The following is a 27,184-nucleotide window of genomic DNA, read 5'->3' as shown; positions in this document are numbered from 1 at the left end:
CTAAATTTAGCTTTATTAATTAGCATGTTACAAGCCTTTCATAATAAACAAACAAATATTTGTTCTACTTTTGTGAAAATTAGATGTCATCATGGATGGCAAATGAAAGCCTATTTATACCTGTCATGCAAACAGTTTTTTTAATGTTTCACTGTTGTTATGTAAATTGTTAGTTTATTGTTAATAGATTTTCACTTTATGGAAAGACTTTTACATTTTTATAAATGTTCTCTCAAAGGGATATCTCTGAACACCCATAAAGTGTTTTTTATCTGTCAAAAGGCCTCCTGTGTCTGGACTGCTGTCATTCAGCTTCAAAACAAACTGTTGATCTTATCTTTTAATATTCACTTCCAAGTGCCCTCGACTGATGAAGTCGATGAAATATTTAAATTCTTTGGTAGAAGATCCCTCAGACCCCATTACTTTGGCTGTCTCTGGGCCTCCAATGTCCTCAGCCCAGTTTTGAAGAGACTATTTTGACAGTTTTATTTACAAAGTACTATTGTTGCCAACTTGGCAAGTTATAAAAACTATTTAAAAAGATAAATAATTTCCTAGCCATATAACTACTGACACCATGTAAGCTACATACTATCCGGACCTTTGCTGGGAAGGAAATGTAGAGACTGGACCTCTTGAAATTTTAATTGAGTACCCCTGCTTTACGGGATGAAATTTTAATGCCTGTATATTTTAAGGTTCATTACCCTTTATATTATTAAATGAAATAAGCTTGATACACTAACATTCTGGAACTATAAAAATCTGCTTTTCACTTTATAATGTATTGTTAATCACTTTAGAAATTGCAGAAAGCTTTAAATGATTAGTAGCTCATAGTTCGGCAGACTACAGTTTCAAAGTAGTCCTGTCCATCTTGATGTTTTAAAAAATCATTCAAGTTTTTGGCATCTCTTCATTATCATTCTATGGCATCATGGGAGGTAAATGTTATCCAGTGCAATGTGATCTGCCTGTCAGTTCTTCTATACCAGAGCAAAGAGAGCGACTTCAGTCCAAAGCTATTTATAGTCGTCCATGAATAACATGAAGCTCTTCTGGATTTGCATGCAATCAGCTTCAGATGAACCAGTGCCACATCGTACTCTCAGATTTCTGCCCTCATTTTGGCCCTGAGTCAACTGCCCATCACACAGGAGAGCAGTTTTCTCCATTCCTTCAATATACTTGTCTTAAATGGGAGTATATCGCTTAAAGTCAACAAGAAGGAAGTTCACAAACTATTTTCCTTCCGTAATCTGAATAAAACTGAATATTCAATGAATACAAATGTAGGACAGGATTTCTGTGATTGATTGGATCATGAAAAGTGGCTGTTACATACAGTACTAGAACAAAGCAAGGTAGTTCAAGAGGAGGGTTAGAAAAGTACGAGGTATTTGTGACGTCTTTCAGAAACGAAAGATGTTTTAGAGGCGGAGCAACTCATTTTATTTTAATAAAAGATTACGAATAACAAGAACTAATGAATTGTGAAAGGAAACCAATTAGGGTACATTTTTATACAATTTTATTTGCAATGAAAATAATGTGGCCATTAAATTGCCATCTAAGGTGAATATTGCAAGAGACCAACAGTTGTTTACAATAACACATTGTGGCATGGGGGCGTGGTCGTGTGTCGGTCTGCGGGAGAGAGAGAGAGCGGTAAGGCTTGTCACCTGGTTTGTAATTACCTCTAACAACTGTGTCTTATTATAGTGATACGGAGAGAGACATTTAAGGAACGCCAAGTGTCGAGAGAGGGAGAGAGAATTTACAGAAAACACGACAGAAGGGAGAGTGCGTCTCAATCGTTAAAAATCGATAAATTTATAGAGCACGATTGAGACGCACTCTCCCGTCTGTCGTGCTTTCTGGAAATTCTCTCTCCCTCTCTCTCTCCCGCAGACCGATGCACGACCACGCCCCCCATGCCACACACATCATGGGCTAGCCTGATCTCATGTAAATTAAGTGACTGTGGTGAACGTTTTTGCATATTGCATGGTTTCTAACACGTGTCGCTACAGTTCCAAGGTGAAATTTCCACTACAGAGCATTAAAAGCTAAATTAAATGAAGTAGTGCATGATAGGCATTGTAGTTCTATAGAGTGTGAGGCCAGAGATTAGTTAGCAGAGACGAGTCACTTCTATTGAAATGAATGGGGGAAATTGGAATGCCCAACCAAGAAGCTCTATTGCCCAACAGTCAATAGAAAGGAAGTCCCACCTTGCAGGTAAAAGAGCCAATCACCTTTTACATACAGACATCGCCTGTCAATCAACTCGCTAACACACATGCGCATTAGCTATAGAAGCCGTGTTTTAGCACAATATGAGGTCAACATTCGGTTGAATGAAATGCATTTGATTCATGTGTTAATACACTGCATTAAAAAATCTATAAACGCGTTTAAACAGAAGGATTATAAGACTAGTCTTCCACTGGCCACGACATGATACTCAGGATGAAATACTCACTAAATTTACTGACAAACTGCTCTGTGTTACAGTTCCCCCTTGACTGGGAGAATGGGATGAGAAATGCTGACTCTGGATCAGTGGCTCAGAGCAATGTTCTTTCTGCATTTTTGTTTTATAATAAACAAGTAGTTTGATTCATGCAACAAACCGTTTTCATGACATTATCAAAAACGATTCCATTCAAGTTGTATAAACATGCGCCTTTGAAGATGTATGCAATCAACCAGTGGCATTTGTACACACCATGGATCAACTCAAAATAAGCATGCACTGAGATGACTTAAGTGAAAAATATTATTTTATTATTAGACACATTCCTTGAACATGTTAGGCTGGATTTCCCAACTGAGTCGCCTCACAAGTCACGCGCTATAATAAAAGTGTTTTGTTGTCATTAGATTGCATTGTGTGAGTAAAAGTGTTTATGAACTGATAATCTGCTGTTTTACTCTGTAAAATTATTCTGTCAATTACTTCTTCCTTAGAGCACATAAAAAGAAGTTGGGCCGAATGTCAACACTGCTCTTTTCCATCCAACATGTTATGACATTAAACGCCATTGTCTCTTGCATGTCTTGTGAATGATCATGAGAGATTTTAGAACATTTCTAATGTCCCCATAATTCAAATTGCTTAAAAACATACTAAACAATGTTTTTGTTTTATTATTTAAAAATATAGAATGTTTTTTGTGAGGGTTTGATTTAGGGTTAGGGGATAGAATCTATGTGTGTGAGTGTGTGTGTGTGTGTGTGTGTGTGTGTGTGTGTGTGTGTGTGTGTGTGTGTGTGTGTGTGTGTGTGTGTGTGTGTGTGTGAGCGTGTATTTATCACTTTGTGGGGACCAAATGTCCCCATAAGGATAGTAAAACCCGAAATTTTTGACCTTGTGGGGACATTTTGTCGGTCCCCATGAGGAAAACAGCTTATAAATCATACTAAATTATGTTTTTTGAAAATGTAAAAATGCAGAAAGTTTTCTGTGAGGGTTAGGTTTAGGGGTAGGGTTAGGTTTAGGGCATAGAATATAAAGTTTGTACAGTATAAAAACCATTATGTCTATGGAAAGTCCCCATAAAACATGGAAACACAACGTGTGTGTGTGTGTGTGTGTGTGTGTGTGTGTGTGCATATGGATGCTTGTGGACTCATCACTGATTGGACAACTTCTCCCTCTTCTTGTGGCAGGCATCAATGTACCATGCCGCTAGTAAAATGCAATCTCTTCTTTCACCTAATAAATCTTGAAGTTGTGTATTACTGTCCAACTTTCTGAAGTCAGGGCAAATTGTTTCAAATTTGGGATATATTTGTTTTCAAATTTCTGCATAGTTAGGGCAGATGGTGAGGAAGTGTTGCTATGTCTCCATATTTCCTTGGCTACAGTATGGGCATATCCTGCTCTCACTGGGCAGCCAGTTCCGTCGATATCTGACTGTCTCTATAGACAGATTGTGATTGCTCAGTCTGTACTGCATCATTGTTTTCCTTAACTTGCAGTCTTTCACTTTGCTCAGATATTCTGCTGTTGTGTATTTTCTGTTTAGGGCCAAATGACATTCAAGTTTACTTTTTTTGTGTTCTTTTAGTCCAGTAAGTCAAATAATTTTATTTTGGTGTTTGGGTGGATCAAAGTTTGTGGATGAGAGTTTCAGTATCCTGAGGCTGACTCTTTTTAGTCATGTTAGTCTGTTTTTGCAGACTCGGATCCATCAGAATGAGGGGGATTTTTTCAATTTATAAGAGTTCTCAATGTGAATCAATAGAGTGTATTGTCCTAATTTTGCCCTGCATGCATTGTTGGTGTGTTCTATAACGGTTCAATAACTGATTGGAATATTTTAAGCCAGATTCTAATTGATATTTCAACATTCTTTTTAGATTTTTTGATGGCATAGAAGGCCCTGCTTGCTTTCTCTTTCAGTTCATTCACAGCCATGCTGAGGTTATTTTCAACCCGAGATATGTGTAGTTTGTGGCATGTTCAATTTTGGTCTTACCAAGGGTGAAATTGGGTCTCTTGCTCTCTCTCTCTCTCTCTCTCTCTCTGGCTGTATATAATTTGTTTAGAAGTATTGTTCTGGTCCAGGTCTGCAGTGTGTTGAAGGTTAGTAAATGTTGGTGAAGCATCAGGACTGAAGCTCCGGACCAGCTGAGAGAGGGGAATGGTTTCTTTGCTCAACTCTTGGTATTGCAGTGCTAATTAATAATGGAGATTTAGATGTTTCCAGAATTTGAATGTCAATTTTTGCATTTTTATATTTAGTGGATATTTGTCTAATTCTGCCCTGCGTGCATTATTTGATATTTGCCGCTGTACATGTAGAATATCTTTACAGAATTCTGCATGCAGGATTTGTCAGTGGACCCCACACCTCACTATTATACAGGGTAATCAGCTCAATCACTGATTCTAACATTTTTAACCAAATTCTAATAGGTATTTCTATAGGACATTGTCAGTCTGCAATCTTTAACTCTCAGTTCATTCACTGCAGGGTTAAGGTTTCCAATGGAAGTGATTTTTAGTTCTAGATAATTGTAGTGTGATGAGTGTGTTATTTGGTTAGTTCCTAATGTGAATGTGCATTGCATTCCTGGGATCTGGATCTTTTCTGAAAGGTCATGATTTTAGTTTTATGGAGGTTTACCCTCAGATCCAGGTCTGACAGTATTGCGCTAGCAGGTACAGGTTCTGCTGTAGACCCTGTTCAGTTGGAGACAACAGAACCAGGTCATCTGCGTAGAGCAGGCATTTGATTTCTCTCTCTTTCTCTTTCTCTCTATCTCTCTCTCACTCTCTGTTTCCCAGCATGCTAAGTTAGTCTTATGCAATAGCAGGATAGATCTATACGGCAGGATTGTTGGATTGCTCAGCTCTATGACATACTGTTCTGTGTGTAATACTGACGGTGAGCATATCCGCTGCACAGGAAACTGGCTGACTTCTGCTTTACTCATACACTGTGTATCACAGCATGCTAGTTTGAGGTCATTTATTTTGTGCACAGTATACATACTGCAAAAATAGTACTGTGATAACATACTAGCATCTGTTGTATTACATATAGGTTCCATTCTAAAACATAGTGAGCTGCCTTGCTGTCTACTGCCTACATAGGAAGCTGCTTTTTAAAGAGTCATTCAGACTAAATGCATTCTTGCATTTGGGTTAGGGTTAGGAGTTTGTGTTCTCTTAACTTGACATGGCATCTAGAAAACGTGTGACTCCAAGCGAGATATGGCGCAACATTCAAAGATGTCTGTCAAGAGCATGTTTACATAGAAAAAGAATTGCGCAGATGGAGGCAAAAACGCATTTTGTGTGAAAGTCTGTGTGAAGGCAGCATCCACATTGAAATGGAGCCTTATAAGAAAGCTCTATTTTCAATAGATTTCCATTAGCACAATGATAAGCTAACGACACAATATTCTAATAAGCATTCTCTTAAATACCTAGCACACACAAATACTGAGTAAAATAGTCGTCATCTTGAATGACTATTGTTATTATGGCTAAAAAGAAGTATTTACATTTGGAAAATGGCTAAAATGCCTTAAAATGATACCTATGTAGGTAGCTTAATAGGTTTTGGAACAGAGCCTAAACTGTATATCAAAAAAGCTACCAAATGAATTAAACATAATGTATAGTCAGAATTCTCATGAACACAAGTGCTAAGTGTAGTGTGGACAGCAGGGGAGGAGGGGTGGGTTACATCAGAACAGAGACAAAAAGATATTTGAAGACAGGAAGAAATGAGAGCATGGGTAATACTAGGTGACAGAATATGAACGAGTCATGAAAAGGAAGATGAGTAGAAAGAGAGGAGGAAAGAGGTAATGGTGAGGAACAGAGAAGGTCAGCTTGGGAAAACAGCATCAGACATTATTTTCCATACAAGGATAAACACTCCATCTTTGGTAAACCAACATACAGTGTACTTACCAACCAATCTCATCCAACAACTCTAGCATATGCTGATGGAGAAGTTAATGACTGGGATGGAGCCATTTGGTGTGTGTTGCTTACTATTTGTTTTAAACAATATGTGAAACAGTATACAATGATTAATGTTTCAAACAGTAGTATGATACACTGCTGTCACATGATCTAATTACGCTGCATGTTTAATTCAGCGAGTGTTGTCCAGTTATCACCTCAGAAATATGTCATACTTCAAAAGAAGTATGGTAGTATGTAATTTTTAACATAGTCCTAGAACGTAATGTAGATACTGAGTACATGGTGAAGAATTGTTTGCTCCTAGTATTTGAGTACCTAGCATCTGTTGTATTAGATTTGGGCTCTGTTCAAAAACCTAGTAAGCTGCCGATGTAGGAGATATTTAAAATGAGACAAGAAAGAGCTGTCAAAAATGCCTGATTACTTCCAGCTCATGCCTTACATAGAAATGTATATTTGCATACAGGAAACGTGCATATGTGTACAATGCCCATACTGCCAAATAGTATGTGTAGTATGGTAGTATGCTCTAGTTATATATAACAAATTGTAGATGATGTTGATTGTCCAGGTATTCCACGCATACTGTGAACAGTATCCTCACCGCATACTCCAAAATAGGAGTGGTGGTGGCGTAGTGGCTAAAGCACAGGGCTGTTAATCAGAAGGTCACAGGTTCTAACCCCACAGCCACCACCATTGTGTCCTTGAGCAAGGCACTTAACTCCAGGTTGCTCCAGGGGGATTGTCCCTGTAATAAGTGCACTGTAAGTCGCTTTGGATAAAAGCGAATGCCAAATGCATAAATGTAAATGTAAACAGTACCGGTAGTACTAAGCCCCGTACCCCGCATGCTGTCTGACTGAAAGATGGCTGCTTACAAATGCTCACACGCTCATTTAAGTGCGTTCTGATACTCCTTTTACACGGAAATGGACAGTTAATCAAATTAAATGATATGTCCTAATGTGAGTCTGCATGTGCTGCGTGCTGCAAAGTGAATGTGTGATGCTGCTCGCGTACTGAAAACATATACTGATTAAAACATGATATTTTATCATCTTATTTTAGAGCATTGCACGCTGTCCTTATTGTAGTAGATGACAGAAGATAGTTCTCATACAATGTGACGATGTCAACTTTATTGTCATTGTGCAGAGTACAGGTACAGAGCCAAAGAAATGCTGTTGTTTTCACATATCCCAACTAAGCTGGGGTCAGAGAGCAGGGTCAGCCATAAAACATGGCCCCTGGAGCAGATAGGGTCAAGGGCCCAACAGTGGTATCTTGGCAGTGCTAGGGCTTGAACCCCCGACCTTTCAGTCAGTAACCCAGAGGCATCAATACTCGCTGAGCTACCCAGGCCCCACTAAAGCACTTTTTTAAATAATTGTTTTGTTGAAAAGTAACTGTTATATTTTAATTTAATTGAAGTTTGGATTCATTTGATTTGACAAATTTTGGTATTAAAATGTGGGGGGGGGGGGTGCATGTTTCAAAATAGTATGAGAAGTAATGTAGTATGATTTGGCTGTATACTAACAAAACTGTGCACAGTAACCTTACGATCAAAATAGTATGGAAGTATGCTCTGGTATTAACCTGCACATTTTGGAAAATCTAGTAGGTCAACCAGGTATTCCATGTCAACAGAAGACTAGTATACAGTAGACTACGCATATCCATAATGCGTACTTCAAAATATTAATGGAGTGAATTAGTCTGGTTGTATACTGCAAATTTTGCCAAACACAGTAGATCATACAGGTATTCCATGCACATTGTGCATATTATTCTTACTGCATACTGCAAAATAATAGGAGTAGTATGCTTTTCCAAGCACAGTTTAGCCTAGCGTATGCTAAAGGAAGACGTTAATGAGCTGGATGGAGCCATTTGGTGTGTTCTGCTGTGTGGATTCCTCCTCGCTGCGGCCCGTCCCCCCGGGGGCGACCGAGACGTGTGGGGGTAGGGAAACTCATGGAGGTTCTTTACATGGTAAATAGGGGATGCCGTGTGTGTTTGAGTGAGTGTGCATGTACACAGTTTGTCGTCCAGTAGAATGATAATGGTGTTCCTCACAGACAGACTGGAGGAGGGGTTCCTGCGATTACTGTGGAAGCAAATTTCCCTGTATGAGCAAATTACTACTTGCTTGTCTATATGGATTCTAAAGACAGCATTGTGTCAAACTTTCACTGTCTATGATTGGCTAGAAAGAATTAGTGGTATTTGCTAAGGCAAGCATCGCTCTCAGTACTAGTCATACTTACAAACATACTCCTAAATATAAGTATTAAACTTTGGAGTGAATCTCGTTCCATACCGCTTGTGCTATGGACATGAATGGAACTGTAAAATGTAAAAACAAAAAAACTTCATGAAGTGGTTAAACTCATGAATATTAATTAGGTAATGTGCAGATAATGTAAAATATTATTAATTAATTAATTACAATTATGTCGGTCTTGATGACCAATTTTAGAGCTCCTATAAATATTTTCGCAATTAATTTGATAACTTGATCCGCACATCTGCCGCTGATCTAAAAATCTCATTAGCGACCATTTAACCAATAAACCCGCTTGTTCTCAATCACTATTCTGACTTGAATCTAAGCCTGTGCTTTAGAATAAAAGTACTGTATCACATTCCCCACAAGTCTGTTACGGTAATGAGCAAATATCGTATGGTACAAAACTTGAAGAGTCACATCATGAGGAATCGACATTAAAAAATCTTTTGAAATACTTCATTATACTATGAAAACATATTGTAACTTTCAGAACTCAAAAATTCCTCCCTGGTCCAAAAAGAGCATCTAACTAAGTTGTAAAACACTCATGTAAGAAATTTGAAGTTTCAAAAAAAAAAAAATTATATTTCAAAATGCACTAACAATGTAAGAAACATGCTGACTACCACCTCTGGAGTCATGAGTTCGAAACCAGGGTGTGCTGAGTGACTCCAGCCAGGTCTCCTAAGCAACCAAATTAGCCCGGTTGCTAGGGAAGGTAGAGTCACATGGGGTAACCTTCTTATGGTCACTATAATGTGTGGTTCTCGCTCTCTGTGGGGCGCATGGTGAGTTGTGTGTGGATGCCGCAGAGAATAACGTGAGCCTCCACACATGCTAAGTCTCCACGGTAACACGCTCAACAAGCCATGTGTTAAGATGTGTGGATTGACGGTCTCAGACACGGAGGCAACTGACATTCATCCTCTGCCACCCGGAGTCACTACGCCACCATGAGCACTTAGAGCACATTTGTAATTGGGCATTCCAAATAGGGGGAGAAAAGGGGAGAAAATATATATTTTTTAAAACGTAAGAAACAAGTAACTGAATTGTATCTTAACCATTTGTGGCACATTTTATTGTTTTGTGTAACCATCACAATGTAACAAAGGCTTTGCAAGCAGCAGTTCTTGAAGGATGTAGCAATTAAAAACTACATTGAACCCTGACAGCAAACCCACAAGTATTAGAATTCTCATTTCACATGCAAAGAAGGTGTTTACATAAAAGTCTTAAAGGCACAGCAGCAACAAAAAAAAGTTCAGTTAAATTCCAAAGAGGTTAACCAATCATAAAAGAGGTCATTAAATGAATTTATATATATATATGAGTGTGTGTGTGTGTGTGTGTGTACGTGTATGTGTATGTATATACTGTTATTATATACATAGATATACATATATCTTATGAATATTAAACTGCAAAGGGCTGTGGTCTAATCAAGCAAACAGTCTACATGCTGCTCTGCGGAGCTCTGTTCTGAACGGATGTGAGGTGGTTCTGTCTGAACTCCCTCCACGAATTTCATCTCGTGCTCAGAATAATGGATGTGTTGCATTCAAATGTATTTACAGTGCTCTAAATTCACTTGAACTGACCACTACAAGTTACTATACAATTAAATATCGATGTGAGCATTTACCGTATTGGAATTCACAGACGCTCATTCAAAGGCTTTTGTTAATGCAACTTCAAGTTGCATATTGCCACCTACTGGGAAGGGAGGAAATCTGTTTCTTATTCACACCTATCATATCACTTCTGAATACATGGATTTAACCACTGGAGTCTTATGGATTACTTTTATGTTGCCTTTATGTGCTTTGTGAAGCTTCAAAGTTCCTTCCACCATTCACTTGCATTGTATGGACCTACAGAGCTTAATATATATTCTAAAAATCTCTGTTTGTGTTCTGTAGAAGAAAGTCAAATGCATCTGGGATGGCTTGAAGATGATTAAATGAAGAGAAAATTTTCAATTTTCATTTTTGGGTGAAGTATCCCTTTAAGAATAATAATGTATAATTAGGCTCCATTATGTTCATATGACCCCAAACCGATGCCTTTTAGAGGGATATATGGACACTAAGTGCAACACATTCAAATGGGGACTAACGGATATTCAACAAATAAATAGGATAAATAACTATAACATCATACTGCACAAAACTATTAAAAATAAAAAAGGCTCCAATACATAGTGGCACAAAACCCCTCATGCTCATCCTGAACGCAGAATGACATGCTTCTATTTCAGGGGGATCCTTGCTGCGCATTCAAAAGTGCAGAACTGCAAGATAATATTGCAGGTTCATATCTAATCCACGACATTAAGCAGTTTAAACCTTTTTTACTGCAACTATTTATTTAAGCTGTGTCAGACAGAATCAGCAATAGACTTTAATTTCTCCACAGCACCTCACAAATATGGGAACATTATTTACAGAAAAGGATTTAACATCTGACAGTGATCATCTTGATGCAGCGCTTTGCTGTAATAACAGTACATGAAAAGACTCAACCTAAAGGGTTTTACTGTGCTGACTATTATTCACTGTCAAGCATAGCAAGCTATCATCAAAAAAAACGCTCTCTAAGAAGTTGCGTATTTCAGTTCATTTGAGAATTGCGTCTCCCATTACCACTAAAAAACATTTATGTTAGTAGTCAACCTCATCAATCAGCTTTTCAGTTGTTCGACAACTAGTCGATTAGTCGACCACCCTGGCACATCACTAATATATACTGTACCGTATGTCTTAAAGGTACAGAAGGAAAAAAATCAGCCCGTTTAATTCAAAGGGTCAGGGAGAAGGTGGAAAATGGTCCTGAAAAACTACATTTTGACTCTTTTGGGTGCAAATAATGTTGATTAACTTTATAAGTTAACATCAAGGAAAAAAAATAAAATTATCTTAAAACTGCATGATCTGCCCCCTTTAAAAAAACACAAATAAAGTAATGGCCTTGTGGACCAGCGAGAAGAATGTGATAAGTCCGTCACATGATATGTGAAGCAGAACACTATACACTCACTGATCAGCATAAGTAACACTCAGGGGCCAACAAGCCACTCTGTTGTTGTGTAACTCTACACCGGCCGTTTGCACACTACTCTAAAAAAGATCAGAGGCCTCGTGACAGTGTCCACACTGATGGCAACCAACCGTCACACTCCCTTATATGACATCAGCATTTGAGTGGCTAACATTATCTCTCTCTTCCTCTTGTTCACCGTGTCCAAACTATGAATGGTTGATGTGTGTGTTTAAGAGGGATGAATTCAGTGATTCACTTAACACACACACACACACACACCAGCACTGAGGTGGAATTCGGCTTTACGTCTGTGACTCATGTTTACTTCGCTTATTGCATGGAATCGGCTCTAATTTCAATGCCGTAGAGTTAATATTTAACTAATGACAGATCTGTCTCCACAGCCACAAAGGATCCAAGATGGATCCAAAGACAATAAACAGAACTTACAAATGCTTTGAATACAGTGTCTAAGATTTGTATTTTAATTAGATGCATTTTTGTACTGTTTCTACATGCAAAAGTTAAGGAGTGGAGAATTTAGACCAAAACTTATCTGCATTTCATTAACAGGGAGAAATCAGTTTACAATCATCATTTAGTTTATTGTAGTACACTATGATTTTTTTTGTTATGTTTCATGAAATTGCACAATTAAACAAAAAGTTTGGTAGTACAGTTATCTTTCTGTTTTGTAGATGCTGATTACAGGGTGATAAGCAGGGCCGTAACCACCATAGACATTAAGGGGAACGTGTCCCCCCTAATATTTATTATAGCGCCCTACTGATGTGATTTTTTCCCATGGTTGATTATTAAATTATTGCATTTGGTCCCCCCAAATCTGAATATATGGTTACATCCTTGGTGATAAGGCTGATCAAATAAATATCAAAACTAAAAGGGCTATTAAAAACATTAATAATGCTACTAATTAACAATTCACAGGACTTAAGGTTAAAGAAATGAATGTATAATTATGCATTTTGCACTATAACAATGATGTATTTTAGACTTGTGTCAATGTTTTAAAATAAAAAGGTTTGCTTCTGCTATACTTTCATACTTTTCATCTAAATAAACAATTTAATTCAAATATCCATGATATTTACAGGCCATAATACAAAAACTAAATCCATAAAATGCGATTGCATGTTTGGAACCCTTGGTTCTAAATAGAACCTCTCGGCTTGGATTAAAAGAGCACTTTAATTTATTTTGATTGAACTTTTCTAAATGATTCTATATGGAACTTTTAGGAGTTCCAAAGATTAATCGATTAATAGAATAATTTTCTCTAGTGTTATCTGCTATTTGAGATCACATTGCTAGCTAAATCCAATCACTACAGACATAATTGATGGGAAATTATTATACAAATTATTATTATTATTATTATTATTACAGCCATATATTGCAGCTATGTAAAAAACAATCAATTCACAGGACCTTAGGAACTAAAGCATTTTGCGCAGTACATTGATGTGTTTTTCACTTTTAAATTGTAAATAGAAAGACTAGCTTAAAAAAAAAAGGGTTCCTCGGCTCTATTAATTCTTTATAATCTATTAATTTCATATTGCAACAGTTATTTCAGTGGATCTAAACAAACTATTTAATACAAATGTACAATATCACTGGCCACAAAAGAAAAGAAAACAAAAGAAGAAAAAATAACCATAAAATATGATTCCTGTTTTTGGAACCCCTCGTTCTACATAGAACTTCTTGGCTTGGTTACAAAGAAAACCTCGAGTTCTTTTGACTGAACGTTTCTAAATGATTCTATATGGAACTTTTTAGGGGTTCCAAAGATGAATCAAGTAATGATTCTTTTTGATTCTATATAGAACCGATTCAAAATACCCAATCACTAAAGGCCTATTAGATAGCACATAATCTAACAAAATATACTGTTTAACTACACTGTAAAATATGTTAAATTCTTCGTCTTTTCCAATCCTGGACAGTCACCCCGCCTCCAGAACACCGTTCATTGTTTTTGTTCAGTGGACAGCGCCGTGGTGCTGAAATCTCTGGCGCCCTTGTTTCAATGCTCAGGTCAAAACAATATCAGAGATTCATATCGATTCAAGTGGAAAACGAGCTCTCAGACTACACGCTGTCATTATGAAGTGTGCAGTAAAATAAAAGGCAAAAATGGCGTCCGTTGCCAACACAATCCAAAGCCAAGAGACTGAAACAGAGGCCTGCTCTCCATATAAAAGGGACAGCACATAGAAAATCTCTGACTAAAACCTCAAATGTGATTCCCCTGATTCCTCTACCAACTAAAGCAACAGCACAGGTATTTGAAAGGGCTCTTTATGTCCAATCAATCAAACCAATAACCTATATTTCCAGTAATATTTCACACACATTCCCACCTCCTCTGTCCACTCAAGCTTTCACTCAGCCTCCATCCTTCAACCAAACGGCACGAGATCCATTTTCATCTCATATAACATCCATAAAGCGCTTACTTCAACACAGACTGCTCCTTCTCCTCCTCTTTCTTCTGCCTGTCCATGACACCGAGGATGATCTTCCTCTCGTCCTCGGTGAGGTGGCTCAGGTCCGGCATCTCCGGCAGGACAGGCCCGCTGCGGGGCCCGGCTGGAGCGGACATCTTTACACACTAATGCTGAGGAGGATCAATAATCAGATTTAATCAATGATGAATACAAAGCCTTATCTGATCAATGATCAATAGGTTTTTACTGGCTCAGGAATCAAACTATCATAAGCCACAACACCATCTCTGAGGCAAACATCTTGCTGTTTTACGCTGTAAGAACTTGTTAAATGAAAATAATACTAGTTATACTATTACGTGTTTACAAAGATTTCAGACTACATATAAGAAGGATTTTACAACGTTAGATCAATCAGTCTCTGAACAATAGGTCCATTTATAAAGCAATAGCTATAGAAATTCCTCTAATCCTGTATACATCTCTTATATTTCTCCATAGCAGAAGAAAACGAAATAAAAAGGCATTGTATTATGAATAAGATAGCACGTTTCTTCCATATTTCCTTCCTTTGGGTAGGTGAAAGGTCCTCTTGCCTTTTATTTGGCCATCATCGCGTTCAATCCAGTCTAACCCATCGTTGTCATCGTCCGGGAAAAGTTCGTTTGTATTTCATAATAAAGATGTCTAATCCCCCTCACGTTTGTTTCCTTTTCGAGTCCCTCCGCTCCTTCGTGCCTCGCTTTCCTCCAGGTTTGTTAATTCTTCAAGATATCTTAAATACACACAAATGGATGCAGCGACACCAACTCCCGATTGGAAGAGTGTGGGAGGAGCAAAGCCGTCCGGGCGCGAGACGAAATTACGAATGCTACTGTGATGAAGGCTTCTCTGTTAATATTCATAGGTCAAGCCTTCGCTTTTGAAAGGTAACGACGAAACGTCAGCCTTACCTAATTAATATTCAGGAGCCAACCAGAAAGGACTCGAGTTGAGGATTATAAATATTCAGAGTTCTGCCTGTCGCTATTGGAAGGTAACGTCGTAACGTCAGCATTACCTAATTAATATTCAGGAGCTAAGTCTCCGCTCAACTTCAGCGTGCCTAATTAATATTTAAGAATCAACCTCCGCCATTGGAAGGTATCGACGTTACGTCAGCACGACCTAATTAATATTTAGCTAGCCCTTTGCCATAGTAGAACTCGCAATTTCATTGACAGATAATTCGGGATCAACGTGAAAAAACGGACTGGAATAGGCCTACGCCTTCCGATTTCTAAAAATGACTCAAGCAGGACCCTTTGCCAATAATAAATAAAGACCAACAATGCGTCAATATATTATACAACCTTTATAATGCCAGGCCTTTCAAGAAACGATGATGTTCAATTACATTTTAAACTGCTGAATAAAACATCCACATTCATTTAGATGTAGAGTCGGATAAAACCCCACTCTTTTCAACTGACTTTGCATTTAACCATTAATAAATACATTAAATATTTATGAGATGATTCTTACAGGACATCATTATTAATTACATTGTATTATTAATTCAGCCTCAATTTAATAATAAAGATTGCATTTTATACTTATTATATCATTAGATGTGTATTCAAATAAAAATTACTTGAAAATAAATATGCCTAGTCTGATCTGAATGTACATGAGCTGCTAATCTGATGTTTGTTAATGATTTCATAAAGTTGCTACCCAGACTTATTATTATGTGTTATAATTTCTATTAAATAACTCTATAGGTCCGAAGGGGAAAAAATACATAAATATATATATATATATATATATATATATATATATATATATATATATATATATATATAATTTCTGCAGAGCTCCGTCCCCACCAGATTGTTGCACTTTAATCTGTTTTGAATAACTATTCTGATGCTAGTGCAACTTAGTATGGCACTTTTCGTACCACTGTCTCCATAAGATGATTTGCTTATGTTTTCATCTTTTGTAAGGCACTTTGGATAAAAGCGTCTGCCAAATGAATAAATGTAATATATATACATATGTGTGTGTGTGTGTGTTCTGGCCAAAACACTGGCAAGTGTGTATTTATTCGTTATGTTGTTTAAATGAGATCAGACTGAGATGATGAGATTATGGACTTAGTAGTTTATGTCTCAGTGTGATAAGTCTTTTACAGGATGAGAAGATTATAGACAACACAAGAAAAGAAAGTTGTAAAACAAGAGGTTTGCGTTTATTTTAAAGGGTAAATTGGAAACATGACAACTCACAAATAAAGATGTTTCAGATCATTTTACACGGGAAACACCTTTTTGCTAATATTCAACCAATTATAAAAACAGCCGGGCTAGAATGATTTCCATGCTCAGTATTTGTCCATGTAAAAATACCAAAAGTTGGTCCATGATAAATGTAGTATGCTGAAAGTTCATACATACACATATACACACTTCTACTGCAATTCAAGAGAGGGGACAAGGGTGGAGTATTCTGGAACGTGTCCATGTGTGAAGAACAGATACCCATTCACTGATACCACCTCTTTAAATAATCTTTTATTCCACAACAGCCACCACATGTTTCTCCTTTTCTGTCACCACGGGAACAGATCCTGGCTTGCTGTGTTTGCGTACATTTTGTTCCCTAAAAAGACATGGAAACACAGACAATCAAAGTGACAATCAAACTAGGATTCTTTTAGTCTCCAGAACAACTGAGCTGAAAGGATTAAAAAAATTATTAAAACTTAAAGGTGGAGTGTGTCATTTCTGCAGACTAGTGGTACCAAACGGAATTACAAAAATAAAGTATTTTTTCAAACAACCTTTGCCAACACCCCTCAGACTCATCACGCCCTTTCGCACTCTCTGATTCCCAATGAACAAACCGGCCATTCTAAATAAAAGATGATAAAGGTTTAACATCGTAATAAACAAGACCACTATATCATAAACACACCAGACAGAAAGCGTTGCAGAGGAATCGGCCTGTCTGATAATATTGCTGGTGTTTCGGTTTAACTGGTTTTCATGTTAAAGGTGGAGTAAGACGGTTGATATTTGAAAAAAACAACAAAAAAAACACCCCTCCCTTCAGTGCTCCTTGAGAAGCTCCGCCCCACAAATTCACACACGCCTATTGCCACTGCTGAGTAATCGCAACAGTATTTTGTCGATCAGTCCGACCCACTTTGTTTATTTTCCCATTTACAGAGCCAGGGCTGTGTACAAACACCAGATTTATCTTTTTTCACAAAAAGTGTATTGGATTAAAAGTACACAGACCACCTTTAATAGTGAAACAATAAATGGGTTACAGGTAAAAAGGTTAACCAGGATTCGGAAAATTATTTTTGTCATAAATTGATAGTGTTTGACCATTTTTCACAGGTATGTTAAGATATGGGCAGACCCAGAAGGAATCTGCAGACTTTCACATTAGTGTAAGATCTGGCACATGTATATGTGGAAAAACACTCAACTCAGTTGTGGCAAAACATTGATCGGGAATTACAATGTTGTACAAAGTTAACATCAGCACTGAAACAAAATAATCAGTTTTAATAATCTGTGATGGGGAACTTACTTTCTGCGTCGAGCTTCTATCATTTCCTGCAGCTCTCTCTTCTGTTTCAGGATGTCTCTGGGCAGGTGGCAATGACGAGCGATGCGTCTCACCTGTGACCTAGAGAAGCCTTCTGTTGCAATAAATTGAAGATGCTGTGCCTGTGATGTTATGAGGTACAGCAGGCACGAAAAGGTGTTTTCTTGCGAGAGAACTAGGTCGAAATCACAAGAAAATTCAGACGTGATCACAAGAAAACTAAAAAATGGTTATGAACCAAGGAGAAAATGGGCTTTTGAAGATTTATATATTTTATATCTCAATATTCTATAGCCTTTTGACAATATGTGCTAATATTTATCAGCATGTAGAGAACATTTTTGAATGATGATGCAATCGAATCATTCAATCAGATCTATAGATCGATTCATTGTCTGCAATTGGTCAAACAGACAAACTCAGTGCCAACTCAGAGCAGTGTTCCTTAGTACAAAATATGTGTGGGATTAGCCACTGGATGGTAATTTTTCAGATTTTATTTCATTTTCCAGTGTTTAAGTAGTAGTGTTGTAGCGTAGAAGTTTAACACAAAGATTGCGAATTGCCAAAAACAAAAGAATATGAAAGTGAAAGCGGAGATTTATAGTAAAAAAGGACTTTAATATTGATCGGTTTCTCATCCACACCTATCATATTTCTTCTAAAGACATGTATTTAACAACTGATGTCACAAGGATTACTTTTATGCTGCCTTAATGTGCTTTATGGACCTTCAAAGTTCTGGCCAACATTCACTTGCATAGAATGGACCTACAGAGCTGAGAAATTATTCAAAAAATCTCTGTGTTCAGCATAAGAAAAAGTCTGGGATGGAATGAGGGTGAGTAAATAATGGGAGAATGTTTCTTTTTGGATGAACATCCTTCAAGTAACAAAATTGTGTTGGCACAAACACTCAACTCCTTGAGAAGTCTATATAATTTAGCAATCACCATAAGCACATTCTTTAGTTCAAGCACATCCAATAAGAATGAAGCTTAGCTTTTAAATGCACAGATGCTCCCATAATGTCTCTCTTAGTCATAAAATTTGTGCGGCTCCCAGGCAACAGCTCGTCTCACTACACACCCCTCTGAGAGCTTTTATTCTAATTAAAAGCAATGATTTTCTCAAATTCAATTTGTTTAAGGTAATCTTATAGCTGCTGATGCCATCAGAGCCCTCGAGAGGAAAATCGTAACGCCTGTTAATTCTTATTTACGAATTACTTGATACGGTTCACATGAGCAAGAGAAATCTCAGCACAAACATGACTCGGCTCTTTCCATAGAAACATCCCATAATACTCGAGATGCAAGAATATCTCTGATACTTTAATAAAACACAAAACCGAAAAATGTACTCCAAGTATGGTTAGGGACATTAAAGCCATAGTTAAAAAATAAACAATAATATAAAAATAAAGAAAACAATGCTGTATTTGCTATATTTACATTAAAACATTGCATCGTTTTGGTTTTTTTTACACTACACACGTTCTCACTCGAACACGTGAGCCATTGTGAACAAGCTTCTTTCATAGTGCTCATGAACGTCAACATGTTCAGTAAAACAAAATGACATTTCGGGCTGGTTCTCACCAAAACCTATTGAATGCCTTCAGAAGACTTGGAATATTATGCACAAGTCTCATGGACTACTTCTACGATACTTGAGGGTCCTTTGTTAAGCTTTAAAGTGAGTCCCTGATATTGTATAGAAAAGACAGAGCATGATATTCATAAAAATTCTCCTCGTGTTGAATGACAAGAAATTAAGTAATGCCAGAATTTGTATTCTTGGATGAAGTATCCCTTTAATGTAGTAGCCTTCATTTATTATAGGCAAATATATACAAAACCAAAAAGCAAACCCAGGCAAATTAGGTCTCTTTTACAAGTCCAAAAAGCGATCTATATAGCAAACTCTTGATTCAGCATCTGTTACTGCAATTAAATCCTGTCATGTGCTTGATAGTTTAATGTCTTCATTATTTTGCTTCTTTAAGTGATTGGCCAATTCAAAGTGCTGATAGCTGCACTGATCCCTTTAAGTGAAAAGCATCAGAATAAATCTCTCTCTATTCCAGCACAGGAAGAGCCAAAAACTTGCCAATGCTGGACTGCATGAGAGAATCAGATGGCCTTTCTGGAGCTGATACAAGACAATCAGGACAAGAAACTACCATTCACCTGGAGCAGAACCAACCACTGTGTCAGCAGAACAACAATCTAAATGTATTTACACATGAGGTTGATAGTTCAACCACAAACTAAGATTCTGTAATCATTTTCACATCTCAGACTTTCTTCCGTGGAACACAAAAGATGTTAGGCAGAATGACACCCCCAATCACATTCACTTCCATGGTATGGAAAAAAGATGTAATGAAAAGACTAACTGCATAACAGCTAGATATGGTTTGACAAAACATTAATTTTATTCTTCATTAACCATTCTTTGGTGGAACGTCTTGTATGCTTAGCGTCGTTGTCTTGCTGCATGACCCACTTTCTCTTAGATTCAGTTCATAGATAGATGTCCTGATATTTTCCTTTAGAATTCGCTGATATAATTCAGAATGAATTGTTCCATCATTATGGCAAGCCGTCCTGGCCCAGGTGCAGCAAAACTGGCCCAAACTATGATACTACCACCACCATGTTTCACAGATGGGATAAGGTTCCTATGCCGGAATGCAGTGTTTTCCTGTCTCCAAACATAACGCTTCTCATTTAAACCAAAATGTTCTATTTTGGTCTCATCCGTCCACAAAACATTTTTCCAATAGCCTTCTGGCTTGTCCACGTGATCTTTAGCAAACTGCAGACGGCAGCAATGTTCTTTTTGGAGAGCAGTGTCTTTCTCCTTGCAACCCTGCCATGCACACCATTGTTGGTCAGTGTTCTCCTGATGGTGGACTTTAACATTAGCCAATGTGAGAGAGGCCTTTAGTTGCTTAGAAGTTACCTTGGGTTCCTTTGTGACCTCGCAGACTATTACACGCCATGCTCTTGGGGTGATCTTTGCTGGTCTTGGGGAGGGTAACAATGGTCTTGAATTTCCTCCATTTGTACACAATCAGTCGGAGTGTGGATTGGTGTTGTCAAAACTCTTTAGAGATGAATTTGTAACCTTTTCCAGCCTGATGAGCATCCACAACTCTTTTTCTGAGGGCCTCAGAAATCTCCTTTGTTCGTGCCATGAAACACTTCCACAAATACGTATTGTGAGTATCAGACTTTGATAGATCCCTGTTCTTTAAATAAAACAGGGTGCCCACTCACACCTGATTGTCATCCCATTGAATGAAAACACCTGACTCTAATTTCACCTTAAAATGAACTGCTAATCCTATAGGTTCACATACTTTTGCCACTCACAGATATGTAATATTGGATCATTTTCCTCAATAAATAAATAACAAAGTATAATATATTTGTCTCATTTGTTTAATTGGGATCCCTTTAATCTACTTTTAGGACTTGTGATATAAACTGCTAACGTTTTAGGTCATATTTATGCATAAATATAGAAAATACTAAAGGGTTCACAAACTTTCAAGCACCAATGTATGTAATATTACAACATCTGCACAGAGAGTGAAGCGAATGAACAGGCGAACCTGAACTAGGTTACGCGCTAGTCATAATATGTGTAACTTGCATAACTTGTAGGGCTGTAGGCGTTCATTTAAACCACTAGTCGACTAGTCGCACGTTTATGATATTAATGTGTAATGTGTATTCAAGTAACGGACTGGATTATCCAATAGGCATTACTATATGGTTATTAACCTATTTTTATTGATTTTCCAAAAAAATATTTAAAAGAATTTATCATATCACACACCCCAAATTTATTATATGCTATTATTCCAGGAGCTAAACATTGACTAATTTTAAAGGACATTTTTGTTAAAAGACTAAAACTATGACAATAGTTTAAAAATAAACGCTGTATATAGCAATATATATTGAAAAATCATATATATATGATTTTTTGACAGAAGGGAAAATATAGGTGTGCCTAAATCTTTTAAAAAACATCAACATTTACTGATTTCCAGGAAGCAAATGTTCACTTTATGGGGTAAATAATTTGGGGCTTTCTATTACAAGAGTAACAAAAGCATCTTATAGTGTTTTGACAAGTGCCATAAAACTGCAGGGCCTTTCCCTGGTCAGGCTTCAGATTGTGGAAACACTGCCATAGATGTACTTAATGAAAGTGATTTGTGAGTGTAATTAATTTTAAGTGCTTGGTGGTCATAGGGAAGTGAAGCCAATATTAACTACCAGAGAGCATTTGCAACAAGTAACACTCAAACATCAGATACAAAACCTAAATAAAGTTAAAACTCTTTCTGTGTGACTTAGAATATTGGATGATGCTCTCACCGCTCCGAGCTTCTCCGAGGCATTGGCCTTCCACAGGCGAATGTTCATTTCATCTGAGCCACTCAGGATGTATCAGCTGACCATCTCACACAGATGACATGTTGTGTACGTTTAGTGTGGTACACCTCACTGTAGTTTACATGAAATCACAATATAATTTAAGAGCAAATAAAAATCATATGTACTTCTAAAATCCTTCAATTCTGCCCAAAAATCATTTTTTAACAGGAAATCATCAACACATGAAAGAAAACTACCCTTGTAAAATGTTATGGGGCCAACACATTATGGGTCTAATTTTTCATCCTCTCCCCTCCAATAACCAATCATATAAAACCTGCCCCACGTTTCAAAATCCAACCAATTCCTTAAGTATAAAATCCCGCCCTACATTACGTTCTGGTTGAATCCTATTTTTCTTTGAAATAACTCAGACTAAAAAAGTAAAACGGGTTAGGAATGGTGTTTTTTGTTCACGTCAATCTTCAGGGCTTATTCCTCTTTGATTCAAAGGCTGCAGGATACAAGCTCAAGTAAGCAAGGCATTGAATTTATCTATTAACCGATCATCTGATACCACAATCATTATCATAATCAGGACGCTACAATAGTTCTAACTTCAGTTTGTTGCATTATAGCTTTCCTCACTGCACTCACCTGCTGTGGCCTTTATTCTTCTGAAAAATGTGAATGTTTCTGCCATCTTTGATAAAACCAAACTCCCTTCCTGTAGGTGAATAATCCACATCCAGCACAGCGGACACATGATCCATGTGCACAGCCATGGGAATATCCAGATTCCTTATGTCATAAGTATAAAGTCTGTGAAAAATGGAAGCAAGATAGTAAAGCTTACATCAAAGTAAATAAATCATCACTTTCTTTTGATCTGTAAAGGTTAAGGCTTAAATGAACTCACTTGTAGTCTTCACTGGAGCAGGTAAAATAATAATCTTCCATTGAGTTCCAGCACAGCGTAATGCTTCTCAATTGCATGACAACCTGAAATAGTTTTACAACCATAAATGCCATTCACTCAAAGAGAAAAGGAAAACAAATAGTAAAACTAAAATGAAAAGGGCAAAGGAGGAAAAGGAGAAAGGGAATAGGGGATGAAGTGGGAAAGAAAGAGGAAAAGGAAAGAGGACTAGAACACAGAAGAAGAAAAGGTAAAAACTGGAAAAGAAAAAGAAAGAGGGAAAATAATAAAGGAAGAGGAAACCCAATAGGAAGAAGGAAATGAAGGGGAAAGAATTAGACATATTAAAATGAAGAGGGGAAAGAAGAGTACAAGGAAAAGGAAACTGGAAAAGGAAAGAAAAAAGGAAATGGGGAGGAAGACGAAAATGGAATGGAAAATGGGAGGATGAGGAAAAGGAAAGAGGAAAACTATGGGAGAGGAAACAGATGAGGAAAAGGGGAAGGGAAATTAAATAATCAAACTAAAATGGAAGGGGAAAAGGAAAACTGGAAAGGAAATAAAAAGGGAAAAGACAAGGAGAAAAAGGGAAGGGGAAAAGAAAAAGGGGAAGAAGAGGAAAACTAAAGGGAAGGTGAAATAAAGAGAAGAGAAAGAGAAGAGAAGAGATATGTTGCACACCTTTCAGAGTGGCGTAGATTCTCAGATGTCATATAAGACGATACTTCTGTCTGAAGCACAGCTGGCGAGACGCTCTGTCTACAATGAATAACAAATGTCTTTTAAGGTTGATAAACTTGTGTGTTAAATCAATAAATTCATGCCATTTCATCTCCAATGTAATCACTCTCTTGAACATTAATGGAAAAAGTTTAAGAACAGCACTGAAGTATGGCAGTGATAGTAAGATGGTTAGATTAAAATATGATTTCTTTCAAACATACGTTTAGGACGTGTTACAGTATATACTGTGAAAAGCACCCTTGAAGTCAACTGAAAATTTTAATTAGATTGTTTTGCCGTTTTAGAACATCTGAGAACTCGTTGCTAAGGGGTGAGTGCGGGTGTAGCACATGAAGATGTCACCTCCACAGGGTTGTATTGGATGCAGCTGTTCACACCACAGCTGAAGGAGCGGATGGTTCTCTGCTCATCCCCGTCTGACCGCAGGATGCGAACATACCCTCCCTCTGGTGGTGGTCGATGCCTGTGAACACGGCCTGAAAGACACATTAGCCTATTAACCTATTGGCTTTTATCCACACACATGTGAATTATCATTTTTAATAATTATATCTGTAACTTCTAAAACAAGGAATGCCATTTTACTGATTTTTAATAAGTAGGCTATTACCTGATGATGTTGATCTTTACTGTATTTTCCTTTTGGTATTAAACATATTGAATCTACTATATCATCAAAAATATTGACATATATATTTAGCTATATTGCCCAGACCTATACTGTAATGTAAACATGGCTAAGCTAACTGTACCTTCCCCAAAATATCCTAAATCTATGTGCGTAAGTGTATAGAAGTGTGCTCAATTACTTCTAATAGAGCTTTAAAATAAAAAGATGGGGAGCACATTAATGCTGTGACTGTTATCTCGCCATCACAGGCTCCAGATATGACTGTTGAAAGGCTTTTGGCGTGTTTGGTGACGCAGCTGATTCCATCTCTGTCGCCATCTAGTGAAGCCACATAGGGTTTGGCAAACACCATCTCCCGTTTGGTGGCTCTGGTGGTGTATTCCCTGGGCACCTCAAAAGGATGCAGGGTCGGGTCATAGTTACTGGGCACTTAGCAATACTGCAGTGAGAATGTACTTCCAATAACACCAGCTTTATATCATGATATTAATGTTAACATACCTCGCTGTATATCTCTGGTTGTCTCTCGAGCATAATCGTCCGGCTTTCTGCAAAGCACTTTAACTTTCATTCCACCGGATTGTTAAATTAAACAAGATAAATATTGATCAAATCTGCAGCTTCGAAAGAGATGTCGAACCATATGTTTACGTGATCAATCACATTCGGGTGCAGGCGTGCAGCGAGCGAATTGGGTAGAATTAATATTTAGCAGAGATTGGCCACTTCTACTTAAAGGGCGCAATTGGAAAGCTTAACCGAGGAGCCCTGCGCGCCCAACGGATTTAGAAAGGAAGCCACGCCTTTCAGTTAAAAGAGCCAATCACCTTTTACATACAGACATCACCTGTCAACGTGCATGCGTATTATCTATGAAACTAGGATAAATATTATATTATTTATTTTTTGTTTTTTTATTTATTTATTTTTCTTATATTGTTATTTCCTTTTTGTATATGCAATTTATAAATGTACAACTGTAATTTTTTTGCCTTGACAATAAAAAAAAAAAAAATTCTATGAAAGCTGGGAAATTACGTTTTCTTAGTCATATGAGGTTAAGAATCACAATTTATGATTCCAGTATTGTAAGATTTTGTTGTTGATCTGCAATATGTTTTTTGATCGTAATCTTGGCCAACCGTTTTTTAACTTTTGGACTTTCTCAATTCAGGTAGATCAGAGCCGCACTGCCATGACTGAAAATAGCCCCCCCGAGAGCGTTCCAAAAATGGCCTCCAGTGGACCGACTTGCTAGAAAGTCTTTGGTAGTATTTCCCTTTCAAGGCAAGTCAGTCCCATTCGGCGGCCATCTTTGGAACGCTCCCAGGCAGGCTAGGCAGCTATTTTCTATGTAAACAATCGGCATAAAAGTACAGCTCCTATCTACATGAATGAGAAAAGACCCAATTGTCCAAAACGGTTGGTCAAGATAACATTAAAATAACATATTTCACATCAGCAATAAAATAGTCTCTCGTAGAATTGAATGAGGAATGTAAACTATGAATAGAAATCAAAATCTACCAAAACATCTCTCCTTTCATTGAAATATGATACGACATGTAATTCCAAGGCATTCGTTGTATAAATAATTGCACTGTATCTCTCCCGTATGTAACGTTTTTTCCCCTGAATGTTTTACTAAATAAAAGTAGGATGACAATTATGTAGGTAAATAACAACTCTCTCTTTTGTACCTCGTCATTGTCTTCATAATTCATTGGTTATTAAATGTTCACATTAATAGAATGCTTTCTATGTATCTTATAAGTTTTAAAGACTACATTTTGTACACATGATTCTGTGTTTGAGGAAACACGCAACCGATTCTCAGCAGCAGCTTTGCACACATATGAGCCCAACCTCTCCGAAACTTTGGTGGGTATCAGACAGAATCAGGGGCGAACTGGCCATAGGGAGAACTGGGACTTTTTCCGGTGGCCGCTACACGGAACCTAACTGTGAATAAGCTGAAACGGCCGTGACTGGATGAAGAGTGTCGCAAAACGGCACCGCAATATTCCGAAGGGGGCCGCGATTTGCAGAAAAGGACAGCGACCCCCTTTATATATTCTGTATATAAGTGGCTGCCTTCCTCTCTACTGTGACTGATGGCCATATTCACCATTGAGGACACCAAGGTGTATATTAAAAGTAATAAAATAATTGCCTAATAATAACTCTTTGGTGCCGCAAAGATAACAAACCTTCTCAGGTGACTGCTTGCTTGAGGTGACCAATGAAATTGGCTGGGAGGCGGGCTTTGCTCGTCACTGTGCTGGACTATGTCAACAAACCGGGCAGGGCAGGCACCTATGCGAAAAGCGTTATGAAGTACGGATAATGATATCCTTTTCTTTCATGTCAGTTTGTGTAGGGTTGAAATGCATGTTAAAATTATGAGGTACTACTATATATTTTTATTTTCATTGCAAGGTTATCCTAGCAGAGGCCTGTAACATTTGCAAATAAATATACATTTACCCTGTGTTTACTTTCTTTACTGACACAGACTAAAATGAAAAGACTGCATCAATTAAAATGTCGATCGGGTAAATCAATATTTTTCACACCCAACCCCGCTAGCAAACATTTTCGACCACCACTCTGCATTT

General features: G+C 37.5%; 2 protein-coding genes and 1 pseudogene across 18 annotated transcripts in view; 1 reads left to right on the top strand and 2 right to left on the bottom strand.

Annotated features, from left to right (window-relative positions):
- The window catches only part of LOC127656495 (regulating synaptic membrane exocytosis protein 2-like), a 202,204-nt gene extending 187,140 nt beyond the window's left edge, over positions 1-15,064 (bottom strand). For all 16 annotated transcript variants that reach the window (XM_052144851.1, XM_052144863.1, XM_052144852.1 and 13 more), the window contains exons 1-2: positions 14,866-15,064; positions 14,279-14,439 (exon numbers count right to left, since the gene is read on the bottom strand). In XM_052144851.1, the coding sequence (XP_052000811.1) occupies positions 14,279-14,424 (146 nt within the window). In that variant the 5' untranslated portion in view covers positions 14,425-14,439; positions 14,866-15,064. The remainder of the gene's footprint in view (positions 1-14,278; positions 14,440-14,865) is intronic.
- The window catches only part of upk1a (uroplakin 1a), a 702,734-nt gene that overhangs the window by 656,863 nt on the left and 18,687 nt on the right, over positions 1-27,184 (top strand). The window lies entirely within an intron of this gene.
- Positions 16,825-25,100, bottom strand: LOC127656133 (DDB1- and CUL4-associated factor 13-like; annotated as a pseudogene).

Source organism: Xyrauchen texanus, chromosome 15 (genome assembly GCF_025860055.1).
Source record: "Xyrauchen texanus isolate HMW12.3.18 chromosome 15, RBS_HiC_50CHRs, whole genome shotgun sequence".
Taxonomy (NCBI): Eukaryota; Metazoa; Chordata; class Actinopteri; order Cypriniformes; family Catostomidae; genus Xyrauchen; species Xyrauchen texanus.
Note: the sequence above shows the minus strand (reverse complement) of the source record. Positions and strands in the feature narration are given on the sequence as shown.